Raw genomic sequence first — 15,189 nt, 5'->3', positions numbered from 1 at the left:
CACAGTAGATTTGCCCACTTCAAATTGATTGACCGATAGCTCTCTGGCGTTGCAAGCTTCCAGAGGGCTATCACCACTCGCTTCTCAACTGTGAGGGCTGCTCTCATCTTGGTATTCTGGCGTTTCAGGGCAGGGGATAGCAAGTCACAAAGTTCCATGAAAGTGCCCTTACGCATGCAAAAGTTTCGTAGCCACTGGGAATCGTCCCACATCTGCAACACTACGCGGTCCCACCAGTCTGTGCTTGTTTCCCAGGCCCCAAATCGGCGTTCAATGGCTAGAACCTGCCCCATTACCAGCATGATCTCCAAAGCGCAGGGGCCTGCAGTTTGAGAGAATTCTGTGTCCATGTCCTCATCACTCTCGTTGCCGCGCTGCCGTAGCCGCCTCCTCCTCAACTGGTTTTGCAGGTCCTGGTTCAGCACAGACTGAACGAGAATGCACGAGGTGTTTACAAGGTCCATGACTGCTGTCTTGAGCTGAGCAGGGTCCATGCTTGCCGTGCTATGGCGTCTGCACAGTTCACCCAGGGAAAAAGGCGCGAAACGGTTGTCTACTACTTGCACGGAGGGAGGGGTGAGGCAGGGGTGAGGCTGTACCCAGAACCACCCGCGACAATGTTTTTTGCCCCATTAGGCACTGGGATCTCAACCCAGAATTCCAATGGGCGGGGGAGTCTGCGGGAACTATGGGATAGCTATGGGATAGCTACCCACAGTGCAATGCTCCGGAAATCGACACTAGCCTCGGTACATGGACGCACACCACCGAATTAATGTGCTTAGTGTGACCACGTACACTGGACTTTATCCAATCTGATTTAAAAAACCGGTTTCTGTAAAATCGGAATAATCCCATAGTGTAGACATACCCTTAGGCTTTCTTCAGCTCCAAGGGTACCACTCAGATTTCCCTTAGCATCCTAGGGATTTATGTACGTTCATGACTCCCATTACCACATTGTACATGAAACCTCTTTAAATGTCTCAAAATATTGTGCAATTCTGTAGTATAACCTGAGTAGAATATTGTCCCTACTCAGACGGTGATGGTCCTATTTTTGACTTCCATGTTTTTTCCTAAGCCTCATGATCTTCAAGGTAAAGCAAGGTTGCACAGATTGCAATCTATAAGAACGCTCAGATCCTGATCCTGCAAACATTCTGAACATGCTTAACTTTAAATCAGTAGTTCATATTGACTCCAGTGGAATTATTCATGTGCTTACAGTTACGTCTGTGCATAAATGTCTGCAAGATCGGACAGTTAATAGTTACTATTTGGAAAGAACAAAACCTTTCCCAACTCTTTACAGATTAAGGGGAAAAATCCCAGGGAAAAGCCCTTCAACATAAACTTTAATTAAAATGGATCATCGATGGTGTACCTGTACAGGATGGGTTGAAATTAAATTCTAGGAGATTTTTTATTATAATCAGCTCTACTTCTATGAAAAATCTCTAAATATATTCTTGAAATAAGGCTGCCCTGCATTTGAGACTTGGAATTCAGTTCCTACCTTAATGAAATATTACTCTCAATTCTAGAGCTAGATCAGATTCTTGGTTTCTGAAGCTAATCCTTTAATATCTGTTTTAATTAAGCACTCCTCAACCCACCTCCTGGACTGTGACACTTCTAGATAATCTCCTATAGTGTGGATCTGCAGAGGAAATTCAGGATGAAGAAAGAAAGATTACCCATAAGTAAATGGAGTTCTGGCTGTACTGCTTCTGCAGATCCACACTGATAATTCGTCCTTACTCTATTTTTGAAGGCCTTCGGTTAATATTTGAAGGTAGAGAGGAACTGAGAACTGCTATAAAGACTGCCTTTAGCATTTCCTGGTCCTTTCACTTTCAGATCTTAGACAGACACAAATAGCTTCCAAAACTTTACAACTGTCAGTGGTTCCATTGCTCATAAGACATGGCACAAAACTTCTATGATGTGGATCTGCAGAGGCAATAAATTTGGAAAATTCCAATTATTGGTTATGAATCATGTTACTTGTTTTAATTACAGGTGAACAGACTTGCTGACAATACAGTTATTATTTCATAAGCAATAAAGGAGAGCACGACATATGTACAAAAAAGCAGATTGAATGCTGCAGCAAATATAACTACTATTATAAAATTAAATCAATTATTTGTTTTTAATTATTTTGTAACCATTGATCCATCTTTCCTCCAAACAATTCAGGAGATCCAACACAGGGAATGAGTCCCTCAATTTCTCTGTTTTTTCTTGTAAGTCACAATTCTAGAGCGTAAATTTATTTTTATAATCATTTTGATTAAATATGGAGTTATTTCAAGGATTCATACCTCAAATGCTTTTTATTATGTATGAAAATATCCTAATTTATTAAAATTATACAAAGTCAGACACAGAAATTAAGAAAGTGTACTGATAAGGGTAAAACTTACTTCCAATAATGAAAGTTAAATAATTAACTAGAAATAAGTTTATAAATGTACCTCATAGACTCATAGACTCATAGGTCAGAAGGGACCAATCTGATCATCTAGTCTGACCTCCTGCACAAGGCAGGCCACAGAACCCCACCCATCCAATTTTATACAACCCCTATCCCAGGACCGAGTTATTGAAATCCTCAAAAATGGTTTGAAGACCTCAGTGCCTCTGGGTGTTACAGACATGATACAGCATGTTTATCTTTACCTGTATATATTCTTTTCCTTCACGTAATCATATTTTTCCCTGAAGTAGTTAAACTAATAACTTGTAAAATTGTACTTGTAATTTACACAGAAAGGAAAATACTTATTCGGAACACTTTTGTATTTTGCACAGAATTCAAAATCTATTACAAGCTGAAACTGCATGTACTAGAAAATGAAAATTTAGAACACTGTCAAAAAATTTTCCAATTATGATGTTTTTTAAAGATGCTTAAAATTCATATGTTTGCCAGGGTCACAAGACCAAAATGCATCAAATGTGCAAGCTCAGGCTTCACTTTCAATAACTTTTTTAAAGCTACTGCCACCTTCTGGAATAATAATGCATAAGTAAAATTCTGTGGCAGAAAAATAGGTTTAAAAATGTAAACTTTCAGTAAATCTGTATATTACTACTGAACATAATCAAAATATTTAAGCAGTAATATTACTAAGACAAGACTCAAACAAAGAATCAGGAAACTATAGACTTGTAGCTGTGACCTCAGAATCCAGACATACTCTAGAATGAGTTAGGTACAGTTAAACCCCGCTACAACGCGATGTTTGGGGTCGAAAAAATTCCATCGCGATAAATCCGGGGTCACGGTATAGCGGAGTTTCAAGCCGGTCAGTTTAAGTCAGTGGTCCCCAACGTGGTGCATTGATGTGTGCCGCCTACTGCCCCTAGTGCCTAGTGCCCAGCAGAGGAGAGAAGCCGCAGCCCCGCGCCTGCTGGGGACAGAGAACTCCAAGGCTGTGGGCGCCGGTGCTCTCTGTCCTCGGCAGGCGCAGGGCCGCGGTTTCTCTCCGGCTTCAAGAGGAGCCACGGCCCCATGCCTGCCAGGGACAGAGAACTCCAGGGCTGCGGGCGCCGGTGCTCTCTATCCCCGGCAGACATGGGGCCACGGCTTCTCTCCCCTGCTGGGCACTAGGCGGGGGCACATCAATGTTCCGGCGGGCGCCATGGCGTTGGGGACCACTGGTATTAGGCCTTAAAGGGGAGCCAACTTATGATCGGGTGATGTGCGATTTCGCATTATGGCGGGGCGCGTTATTGCGAAGTTTGACTGTACCTTGTTTCATGCTTCTTTCTGACTAGTAGGTATACCAGTACCATTTTTAATACTTGCAATTTATCTCATTCTGTATAATGAAGAGCAACAATTTTAACTATAGCGTCATGAATAATTTTGTTTAGCAGTTCTATTCATCATATTTAATGTTTCCCACTTCATAGCAGATTTCATATTACTGAACACTCATTAGGAAATATTTTGGAAGGGTGATCATGCAGTGTCACTGATGAGTCCAGGGAACGCCCTGAGGACTTCTGGAATATTAGACACAGTGGCAGTGACCAAAAGTCAGACAGATCATTTAAAATAATTAGCGAAAGATTTGAGAATATAAGTTATTTATGTTTAAGAGAAGATTATCCAAGGTTTGGATAGGTCAGAACTCAGAGCCCTCCAGAAATAAGTAAGTGCTGTAGAACTACAGTAGTCAATCCTCCTGCCACCAACTGAAAACTGAACCAGGGCAGGCCCAGCGTGTTAGAGAGCACTGCTTTTAATACAGACTGCTGAATAAGCTAGAAGGACAGATTTGTTGCTGCAATCGGTTTCTCCTAAGCAAAACAAAGAGGTGGAAATGTCAAATAGCCAGTTACATTTCCCAGCCTGGGGACAGTTCTAACTTGCACCAGCTAACTATAGTCCACAAGGGTCCATACGCTAGTTAGGAATAGTCTGAGGGCTGGTCTACACTGGGGGGGAAGCGGGGGGCACGAATCGATCTAAGATACGCAACTTCAGCTATGTGAATAGCGTAGCTGAAGTCGAAGTATCTCAGATCGATTTAACTTGGGTCCTCATGGCGCAGGATCGACGTCCGCAGCTCCCCCGTCAACTCAGCTACCGCCGTTCGCGCTGGTGGAGTTCCGGAGTCTACGAGGAGCACGTTCGGGGATAGATATATCGCGTCTAGATGAGATGCGATATATCGATCCCCGAGAAATCAATCGCTAACCACCGATAAGGCGGGTAGTCTGGACATACCCAGAGTATATCACACCCTGGCCACTGCACCTCAAACCCTGTTCTAAATGCTGTCAGTCAAAAGGTGCAGAAGCCAGCTACTGTGTATCTACACATGCTGGAGACTCCCCCATGCCAAGCATCACCCTGGCTGGGGAATCTCTGTTCCATCTGCACTGGTGAGGAATGTATGGTCATTAAAGGTCCCTATAGCACTTTTCATAGGACTAGAGCTGTTACCCCATACGCTGTTCAAATTTTAACTTTGGTAATTACATTCTGCCCGCCTAGCTTCTCCAGGGCTTAGTTGGATAAGGTATCTGCTTCCAGGCCCAAACTAACTACTGTGTTGTTTCGTGCCATTTAAAAGCAACCATAGTCCACACCAAAAGTGTTTGTATTTCAGTACTCAATTACATGACTTCTGTGCTTAATGTGTATTTCACTTTTGTTAGGTTCATATCACGCTTTAGGATCTGATTGGCTAAAACAGACTATATAAAATTATTGTTTCTATTATCCCATGCTAATACTAATAAAACCCGCAAAAACACAGTCTGAGCATTTCTTAATATTTATTTATTCTCACAAATTACGAGAAGTTCTGTTATCTGCATATTACGTTAACAAGCCTCTTCTGGCTACTGAGTGGCTTTATAGTTAATATTTTCTAAAGCTACTTTTATTTAAAATTCACTTTTTCTGTAGCTGAAACATTTGCTTTTAATAAAAACTGGTTTTCTGCCTGCATTCAAAGGCCTGAGTAGGTATTTTCAGGTCCTGCAGTTTAATGTATGGATATAGATTGGAATTAAGGAATTTGACTTCCTGGGACCAAACTCTAAAAGTAACCTAACATATATTATAAGTGAAAATAAAGAATTCTATAATTATGATAGAAATTATCCATCAAGATTAATGCTTGTAACTTTATATAATGCCCTGTCCTCAACATAATTTATGTACAAAATGTACAGTAAATATCTATTTGATTAGACTGTTTTATTTATGCACAAGTCTTACTTCATTTCAGCTGTTGCAGCAATTACCTCAATCCTTCCAATTCATGCATCTAGTACTCCTGGTGGAATTTTGCATCACTGCATGTGTGCAGAATTCATGGCCCCCCACAGATTTCTTTGCTTACCTGCAGAAAAATGACTTCTGACGGTGAAGCAAAGGGAAGTCGCAAGAGCGGTCATGCATCCACTCCCTGGCAGTGCAGACAGGTCAGTTTGCACACCCAGAGCAGCCGGTAGAGACATAAATCACCGCCGGGGAGGCGTGGAGGCTGGGTGGTCATGTGTGTGAGAGAGAGACACTCTGTCCCTCTTGCTCGCTATTGCAGCACACTTGGTGTGGAGGGGCAGGGCTTTGGGGTATTTCTAAAGAAGTAGGTGTGGGGCGGGCTCTGTTCCCTGAGGCAGAGCAGAATTTAGCAGCCTGCCTGCTTAGTGAATTGTTCCCATTGTTCTCAGTGAATTTCCCCAGAAGTATAAAACAGGTGTAAAAATTTTAAGGGTCCTTTACATTGCCAGAGTGGTGTAAAGGAGTCTTATTGTAAAAGACAGTATGACCTTATAAATGCTTATGGTGCTTTAGTGATTAGCACTGGCCGAAATTTTTTGACTGAAAAAATTTCCTATCAGAATGTGCTCCGTGAATTGTTTGCTACTGACCTTTTTGGAGATGGTCAGTAGCCAATATTGTGAGTTTGATTCCCCAGCCCTCCCTTCCCCTTCAGTTACCTATGATGTAACACTGAGCATACAGCTGCATATCTTTGTCGACTAATAATTAGAAGTAAAGGGTCAATATTAGCTACATTACTATTAGACAGAGGGGGTTTGAAGATTTCCTCCAATGCTCCCCACTCCCATTCTCCATCCATTGTATTGTAGTTTAAATAAATTACCAAAATAATTGAAACTAGACAGATTATATTGCATTATTTTGACGAAAAATGCAGAATTTTGAAGAATTTTTAAATATTGTGTGCATAATTTTTAATTTTTTGGCACAGAATTCCCCCAGGAGTAGTTTTGTTAACATAATAGGTTTAGAGAGATGTACAACTGAAAATACAATAAGCAATTTTTAGAATTTTCCATCTTCTGCCACTTACACATAGATTTCTTCCAGGCTATTTGTTAGTTCGATATAATCCTGTCCTCGAAGCCAAGGGGCACTAGAATGACAAAAAAAAAATACAAGGAGGTTAGTGCCTACAAACTGTGAGTTTTGGTGTCTTTGTTTAGCTCGAAAAATGATAGATTTAAAAAAATGACACTCAGAAGTAAAACCTTTAAGACAAAATATTGTCAGCTGTTCCCACTGATAAAGATTTTGGTTTTGTAACATCTCAGGGTAAGCAGTCTCCCAAGATATTCTACTGCTCCCCTCTAACGCCCTACTTTGGGATTCGCCATCACTCCATTTGAAGAAGGCTCAACACACTTTCCATTAGCATAGCTCCAGAGTTGCTCTGAGCATAGCGTAAGCTCTCTCCACTGTCTCCACAAAAGCTGTGCATGCTGCTGCTTTTGTTCTCTCTGTCCCTGCTGCCATCCTGGCCTAACACACTTGCCCAGTGATCGTTTAATCCTGTAGTGCTAACATTTCAATCCCAAATTAAACTGTAAACTTTACAAAAGTTTGTTAACATCTCTAATGCCCAGGATGTATATGCAATTCAACCAGAGCTACCTTAAACTTCTACAAGCATCTGCAATAATAATAATTTGAAAAAAATGCAGTAAATGTGTAAAATAAAAATCTGTTAACAAAGAGACATCACTTACTTCAGTTGATAAATAGGTGGGGCTGAAACTGGATATTCAGAAGGGAGAATCACCTAAAAAGAACGTTAAATATAGATATTCATCAAGTTGGACCTCCAAAACTAGCTAAATTAAAAATGGACCATGACAGAACCAATTAGAGTATTTGGATAGTAAGCAGTGTTATAAAAAGGATGAAATAGGTTGCTCCATTATTATGTGATGATACAAAGGCTGTATTTCTATTGTGAGTGTATAATTCAGGCTTTTGCCCACCTGTGATACAAACAAAGTATCATATGGCCTACTCTCTGTAAACAGATAACGTGGCATACAATATATCCTTTACAATAAGCAAAAAAGGTTAGAAGAAATGTAACTGTTTAGGTGACTATTTGATTTATTAAGAAGTATGCGTAGATACTTCAGCCCTGTCTACACTAAACAAAAACGTATTGCAACAAACTATTGCTTGGAGTTCTCTTGGCTTGTAATACTGTACAAAGCCATGTAGGACAGATATCCTAAACATTTTACAAACACTGATTGCAACACCTAATAGAAAAATCTTTCAGTCAGGTCAGGCTGAACTGTAATGCAGTCTAAAATGGTTTCTTTCTAGTTCTTGAATAAAGAAATAAGAGAACCAGCTGCACCAATTCAGACAATCCTTCTATGCAAAATGCAGTATATAAATAGTGAAAGACACTTTTAATTAAAATATTTAAAGGTGTGGAATAAGCAAAAATAATTACTGAAAAAGTTAGCAGATAGTGATATTTTATGGAGATAATAACTGAACAGATTGTGAAAAGCCTGTATCCTATGACTGGATCCATAGGAGCAGACCCTTGAGCCTATATGGAGCCCCATTAAAAAAGGCACCAAGATCCACCCAGCATGATTCCGATAGCTGAATTTGGGCCAAATTCTGTACCAACACCATACCTGCAAACAGACTGTCCATTTTGGCTGCTCCAAACAATCACTAATCGTAATGCAAAATATCCTTTCATCTTCATCAACAACACACCAGTCATCACCATATATAGATGAGAGAGCGTCAATTTCATCAATCTACAAAAACAAGATCAAGAAACTTAAAGGTGATGATGATTAAGCTGCTGTTGGTTGGTTTTTTTCATGTACAGTCCGTGATTCTCCTTGTAATCATTGCATTGAAGACTGTATGCTTTAGCCAACATAATCTAAATTTTCTCTGTTAGAGGACGTACTACAAAAGTCAAATAAAAATCAGTCTCCTGTTTAAAAAAAAAAAATCAATCTACAAAAAAAGAACGTTAAAAAACAAACAAAAAAATAATCCTCTAAGGCAGTGGTTCCCAAACTTGTTTCACCGCTTGTGCAGGGAAAGCCCCTGGCGGGCTGGGCCGGTTTGTTTACCTGCTGCGTCCGCAGGTTCAGCCGATCGCAGCTCCCAGTGTCTGTGGTTCGCTGCTCCATGCCAATGGGATCTGCTGGAAGCAGCGTCCAGTACATCCCTTGGACCGCGCCACCTTCAGGCGAACCGTGGCCAGTAGGAGCCGTGATTGGTCAGACCTGTGGACGTGGCAGGTAAACAAACCGGTCCAGCCCAGCCTGGCCCGCCAGGGGCTTTTCTTGCACAAGCAGTGAAACAAGTTTGGGAACCAGTGCTCTAAGGTGCTGAGCACCCTTGATTCCCAATCACCAGAATTGTGCCCCTATCTGTACATGAAATGAAAGTTGTCAAACTCATAATTTTCTGCACTAATATGATTTTTGCATCTTTTCAGTGTAACACATCAAACATTTTAAATGGACACCATCAACTTGAAAAAAAGATGTCTAAAAATGTCATACTATGGGTATCCACGTGCATGGAGCCCAGTTAAAGTCAATGGAGCTGGCTCTATGCAGTCACCGGAGTCTGCAAAGAACTCATTGCAGGATTGGGCTCTATGTGAACACATTACTCTGAATTTACCAATTATATTGACAGGACAAATGGTTCTTCAAAAATGATACTGCAGACAAAACATTTAGATTAGATATGGGGTCTCAAACACACAGCCCAGGAATTATTTCTTGCAGCCTGCCAAGCTCCCATCCCCCTCTTCCCACCCCCTGCACCCCCCTAGCGCGCTGCGTCTCCACTCACCCGCCTACCTCCCAGCACTTCCTGCCACCAAACAGCTTTAACAGAAGTAATTCTAAAAGTAAGTGCGTGTTTTGTCCTTTGAGTGAGGTGCATTACTGAGTGGTTTTTATTTTATTAAAACCCCTCGAAAATTACTTCGGCATCAAAAAAAAGAACACTCATGGAAGAAAAGAGAGTTTTCTCAAGACAAATGGGAGAATTTATATTTTTTTACAGAGGTAAAAGATAAAATTCAATGCCTTATTTGTCAGCAAATGTTTGCTGCTCCCAAGGAGTATAACGTGCATCGGCACTACAACACGATGCACCATGAAAAATATGATGCATTCATCAGAAAAATCCAAGAGGAAAAAGTTCAGCAATTTAAAGCAGCATTTGCCAAGCAAAGAAATTTCTTTTCAGAGTTTAACAAGTCTAGTGAAGATTCAGTAAGAGCATGTTTTGTGATAAGTGAAGTAGCTAAATCATCGCTACCTTTTACAGAAGACCTATTCGTAAAAGAATGTCTTGTGAAGGCCAGCAAAATTTTATGTCCTAATAGGAAGAAAGTTTTTGAAGGCATAATCTTGTCTGCCAATACAGCTGCCTGCAGGATAACGGATTTAGCAGATCATGTGCAAAAACAATTGATTCAAATGGCAAACGACTTTGAAGCATTTTCAAGTTCTCTTGATGACAGTACAGATGTATCGGATACCAGACAGTGTGCAGTGTTCATTAGAGGCTTGGATTGCAATTTGAATATAACTGAAGAATTTCTAGTCTTATTGCCACTGAAGGGTAGCACAATGGGATGTGACATATTTCAAGGACTGTAAGAGTGCATTGAAAAAGCTGCGCTGCCATGGAACAAACTCGTATCTTTGGCTACGGACGGAGCGCCATCAATGTGCTCCGAAAATGTTGGTGTGGCTGGATTATTGAAGACCACACTGAACAACTTCAATATACCAGGAATTAGCTTCACCAGTATACATTGCATTTTGTACCAAGAAGCCCTGGGTAGTAAAAGTCTACAAATGAAGGAAGTTATGGATGTAGTTGTTAAAATCATTAGTGCAGTGGTCCCCAACGCAGTGCCTGTGGGTGCAATGGCACCCGCCAGGGCATCTATGTGCGCCCGAGTACTGTTCGGCAGACAAGCATCTGCTGAAATGCTGCCGAGAAGCAGCGTCATCCAGAGTCGGCGCCGCCAAAATGCCACTGATTTTCGGTGGCATTTCAGCGGCAACACCTCTGGATGACACTGCTTGTTGGCAGCATTTCGGTGGCAACGCCTGTTGATGTTGCTGCTTCTCGGCAGCATTTCGGTGGATGCTCGTCCGCAGGCCATGGTCCTCGGTGGCTCATCGTCCGGCGCACGCCAGATGAAAAAGATTGGGGACCACTGCATTAATGTTATACATGCACGAGGGCTGAATCACTGACAGTTTACTTCTTTTCTAGCAAGTATGGACAGAGAATATGGGGAACATCTGTATCACACCAGTTAGATATCTGAGTCGTGGAAATGTTTTGAAGCATTTTTTTTGCATTTAGAGAAGAGATTGATTCCTTCATGAAAATGAAAAACAAGGAGGTTCCACAGCTTGCTGATTCCATTTTTATCTGCAACCTTGCTTTTCTAACAGATGTACCTAATCACCTGACTGCACTGAACTTGAAGCTCCAGAGTAGAAAACAGGTGATAACACAGATACATGATGTATGTTAAGTCACTCAAAGTCAAGCTTACTTTGTGGGGGAAATAGCTGACTACTGGCAATTTGGTCCATTTCTTGACTCTGAATTCCTTAGAAAAAGTTGAATCTAAATCTTTGAAATAATATGCAGATATTTCTAATTTACGCAAACAGTTTGATGTGTGGTTTAAAGATTTCAAGGCACTTGAACACCATTTGCTGTGGAAACTGACAATGTTGCAGAGGAAATGCAGACAGAGTTGGTGGAGCTTCAGTGTGATACTATTTTGAAGCAGAAGTATACAGATGTTGGAATTCCAGTATTCTACCGGTTTCTTTCACAAGAAAGATTTCCCATGTTATTCTCTGCTTCTGCAAGGGTAATGGCAATGTTTGGAAGTACATATATATGTGAACAGTTTTTCTCTTCCATTAAGATTAACAAATCTGTGTTAAGGTCAAGGCTCACTGATGAACATTCGAAAGCAACACTGAGATTGGTTTCGTCTCAGGATATCAAACCTAATATTGCTGCTCTGGTTGATGCAAAAGGTTGTCAACTAAGTGGCTAAAATTAGAACCGACTTTTCACATTACAATTTTTAAAACGTTAATATATTGCATACTATATTACTCTTATTTTTTTTTTTCATTTTTTACTATACTTTTGTATTGTCGTATGAAAAGGTTGCAGTGATGCGGCCCACAGGCCAATGTACTAGTCCTCATGTCACCCTCGTGGTGTTTGAGTTTGAGATCCCTGGATTAGATGCTGGTTTCTTGGGAAATAGTAACAGTTTGACAGCTTTAATTTAATGACTTTTCTGCTTTTAAACTCTCAACAACAAACTTGCTTTACTGTACATTTGATTTCCCTGCTTGTACATATTTTTAACAGATAAAAAACAAAGGTGGTGCCTACTACAGTAGTGTGTTTGGTAAATTTCCCATTGTCCCACCTGTGGTAACAAACTGTGCCATTCCTAGCATAGATGAGGCTCCTGCAGTCACTGGCGTTTTTAATACACAGTGGCTCTACATAGCATAGCATTGAACACACAGACATGCAAAGGTGAAACTGTGCCAGTGCTAGCAGCCGTGATGGGAAACGTTCCAGTGGTTCTCAAGCTTTTTGAATTGAGAACCCTTTTCACACAGCAAGCCTCTGAGTGCAACCCCCCAACCCCTTCTACAGCTCACAACCCCCCAGGTAATAACCTTGTGACCCCCTGAGGGGTTGCAACCCCCAGTTTAAGAACCCTGGTTAAGAAAAAGCTTAGTGGAGCCAAGGACATGGACCCAGCGCCCCTGGAGAAGGCTCCTAGGCCTTACAATACACATGATAAAGTGAATGGGGACTGGCCAGGCCCCTGGTCTCATGTAACAGCCATGGGGGGGGGGGGGAGCACAGGGGGAAGAGGCTGGCGATGGAGTGACAGGGTTAGGCCTCTCAGGACACTGAAGGTGGGGGGGACTGAAGGCTGGGTGAGGGGCAGGGCTCGCAGGGGTCTATGGCAGGAGGCTAGGGGGGGTAGCCTGGCAGGGGGCTATAGTGGGAGGCTGGGGAGCAGAGGCGAGAGCCTGGCAGGGCTCGCGGGGGAGGGAGGGGGGCGAGAGCCTGGCTGAGGACATGGACGAAGTGGGGCTCGCAGGAGGAGCCACCCCCAGCAGCGGGGTCAGCGCGCCCAGCGAAGCTGGGGCCGAGCCCTGTGGGTTTAACCCCCGCGCCCCCGTCACTCACTTGTCTCTGGGCCGTTTCCGGGTCACTTGCCGCCATTGCCCTGCCCCCCAACCCCAGGCCTGCACGGTGCGAAGGCGCCTGCGCGGCTGGACTTACAGGTGGCGAAGGAGGCTGGGCTGCTCCGCTCGTGGGCTGCAGCGCAGCGTCCCGCGGGCAGCGACGGGAGGGTGCCCCGGCGGGGCGGGGGATCAGTGACCCCAACAGATGGAGCCGGTGCAATCGGATCTGCCAATTAGTAACCCGGCCCCGTGCGTGACTGGTGCGGCTGCCCTGTTCGCTGTGAAACGTACCTAACGCCGCTCAAATCCATCCAGCGCCCCCGGGCCCGCCTGTGTGCGCGCACGCGGTCGTGTTGCTATTTCCCGTCCTACCCGCCCAGCGTTTGCAACAGGAGCCTCTCTTAATTCTGTTGTAAACTCTTCCAGGCATGGACTCTTTTAAAGTGATCTCCAAACATGCGGCACGATGGGGCCCGATCCTGATTCTAGCCTCTAGACTTTAAAATATGGTGACAAAAACCTCAATGTTTTAATTTCATTAAAGCTGCCACATAATTAGGAGGCAGCCATAGCAGAAGGCAGGGAACTGGTGTCACAGTCACAAGGCAGCTGCACCTCTGTCCCCTTCTGGTCTCTCTCAGCGCACATAGTTGTCTGGCCTTCTGCCCTTACCTTTTCTGGGAAGGAATTGTGCAATTCTCCCACTTCTAGACTAGGCCCAGGGCTTCACTACTCTTAATCAACCATGTTTACGCAGTGATGAGGGGTTGGGACATGTAGTTCTTCCTTTCAGGAGTCTGTGACCAGTAGAATGCAGTGTTCAGGCAACCTTTTTAAACAAAAGACCTGTTTATTTTAACAGTAGGAAAAAGCATCTATTATTATATTACTGTAGCATTTAGCGGAGCTAGTTCTTGACTAGGATCTGGTACCCAGCAGTGCACAAGCACAACAAAAATACAGTCTTTGCCCCCAAAGAGCTTCAAACTAAGTATAACACAAGAGACAACAGACAGAGACAAATAGATAAGTGAATACAAGGAGTCAGCATTATAGGTAATGGTCTCAATCCATCAGCAGCCTAACTTGCCAAGTTTCTTGTAGGCATCACAGCAGAGGAGAGTTCTGAGAAGGGGTTCGGAGGAGGATAATTAGACAGCTTTGAGAATGTTTATGGGGAACATCTCCCAGGCATGAGGGGCAGCATGGGAGAAACCACAAAGGTGCTTATTTGAAAATGTAACCAGTGGGCGATGGAGGCTGGCGTGGGCTGATTGGAGGTAAGCATCAACTTCTTGATAGTGAATGAGAGATGATAGGTAAGATGGGGATTACTCATGAAGGACCTTGAAAATGAAGACAAAATCTTATGTTTAATGCAATAGAGAAGGGGAAGCCAGTGGAGGGATGCAAAGAGAGGAGTGGCATGCTTAAAGCTACAGCCTATGAAAATGATCTTTGGCAAAGTATTCTAAATGGATATGAGAAAAGCAAGATGGCATTTGTTATGTCCAGAAGGATGTTGCAGTAATTGAGATGCACGATTATGAGAATTTGGATGAGAGTTTTAGCTGTGTGAATGGATAAGAAAGGCTGTTTTAGAGGCATTATGCAGAAAGAATTAGCAAGATTTAGATGTAGTCTGGATATGGGGACCTAGAGAGAGAAAAAGGACTTTAAAGTAACAAAGTCTACACAGATTTCTATTTTACCATTCTATGATAGTGACCAAGGCAGACCTAGCTTCTTCAGACACCATAGGTCAGGAGTGGGCAAACTATGGCCTGCGGGCTACATCTGGCCCATGGGACCATCCTGCCCAGCCCCATAGCTCCTGGCCAGCGAGGCTAGCCCCCAGCCCTTCCCCTGCTGTTCCTCCTGGCCTGCAGCCTCAGCTCGCTTGCTCCGCCACCGGCGCAATGCTCTGGGCAGCGGGGCTGTGAGCTCCTGGGGCAGCGCAGCTGCAGAGCCCGGCCTGACCCGGTGCTCTAAGCTGCGTGGTAGCGGCGGTGGCAATGTGGCCCAGTGCCAGCCGGGTGGCGCGGCCGTAGCACCGCCCGCCACCGATGCTACAGGCAGCACTTTAAGGGAGCAGGCGGGGTTGGATAGAGGGCAGGGGAG

General features: G+C 43.3%; 1 protein-coding gene across 4 annotated transcripts in view; it reads right to left on the bottom strand.

The window, feature by feature from the left end:
* The window catches only part of IMPACT (impact RWD domain protein), a 55,721-nt gene extending 42,486 nt beyond the window's left edge, over window positions 1-13,235 (bottom strand). For 2 of the 4 annotated variants that reach the window (XM_050942051.1, XM_050942054.1), the window contains exons 1-4: window positions 13,070-13,233; window positions 8,455-8,583; window positions 7,528-7,580; window positions 6,852-6,914 (exon numbers count right to left, since the gene is read on the bottom strand). In XM_050942051.1, coding sequence (XP_050798008.1) covers window positions 6,852-6,914; window positions 7,528-7,580; window positions 8,455-8,583; window positions 13,070-13,105 — 281 coding nt within the window. In that variant the 5' untranslated portion in view covers window positions 13,106-13,233. Of the gene's footprint in view, window positions 1-6,851; window positions 6,915-7,527; window positions 7,581-8,454; window positions 8,584-13,069 lie in introns of all 4 variants that reach the window. The other 2 variants (XM_050942052.1, XM_050942053.1) reach the window with 2 other exon arrangements.
* Window positions 13,236-15,189: the final 1,954 nt, after the last annotated feature.

This window comes from Gopherus flavomarginatus, chromosome 2 (genome assembly GCF_025201925.1).
Source record: "Gopherus flavomarginatus isolate rGopFla2 chromosome 2, rGopFla2.mat.asm, whole genome shotgun sequence".
NCBI lineage: Eukaryota > Metazoa > Chordata > Testudines > Testudinidae > Gopherus > Gopherus flavomarginatus.
The sequence above is the reverse complement of the archived record's forward strand: the minus strand, read 5'-3'. Positions and strand labels throughout refer to the sequence as shown.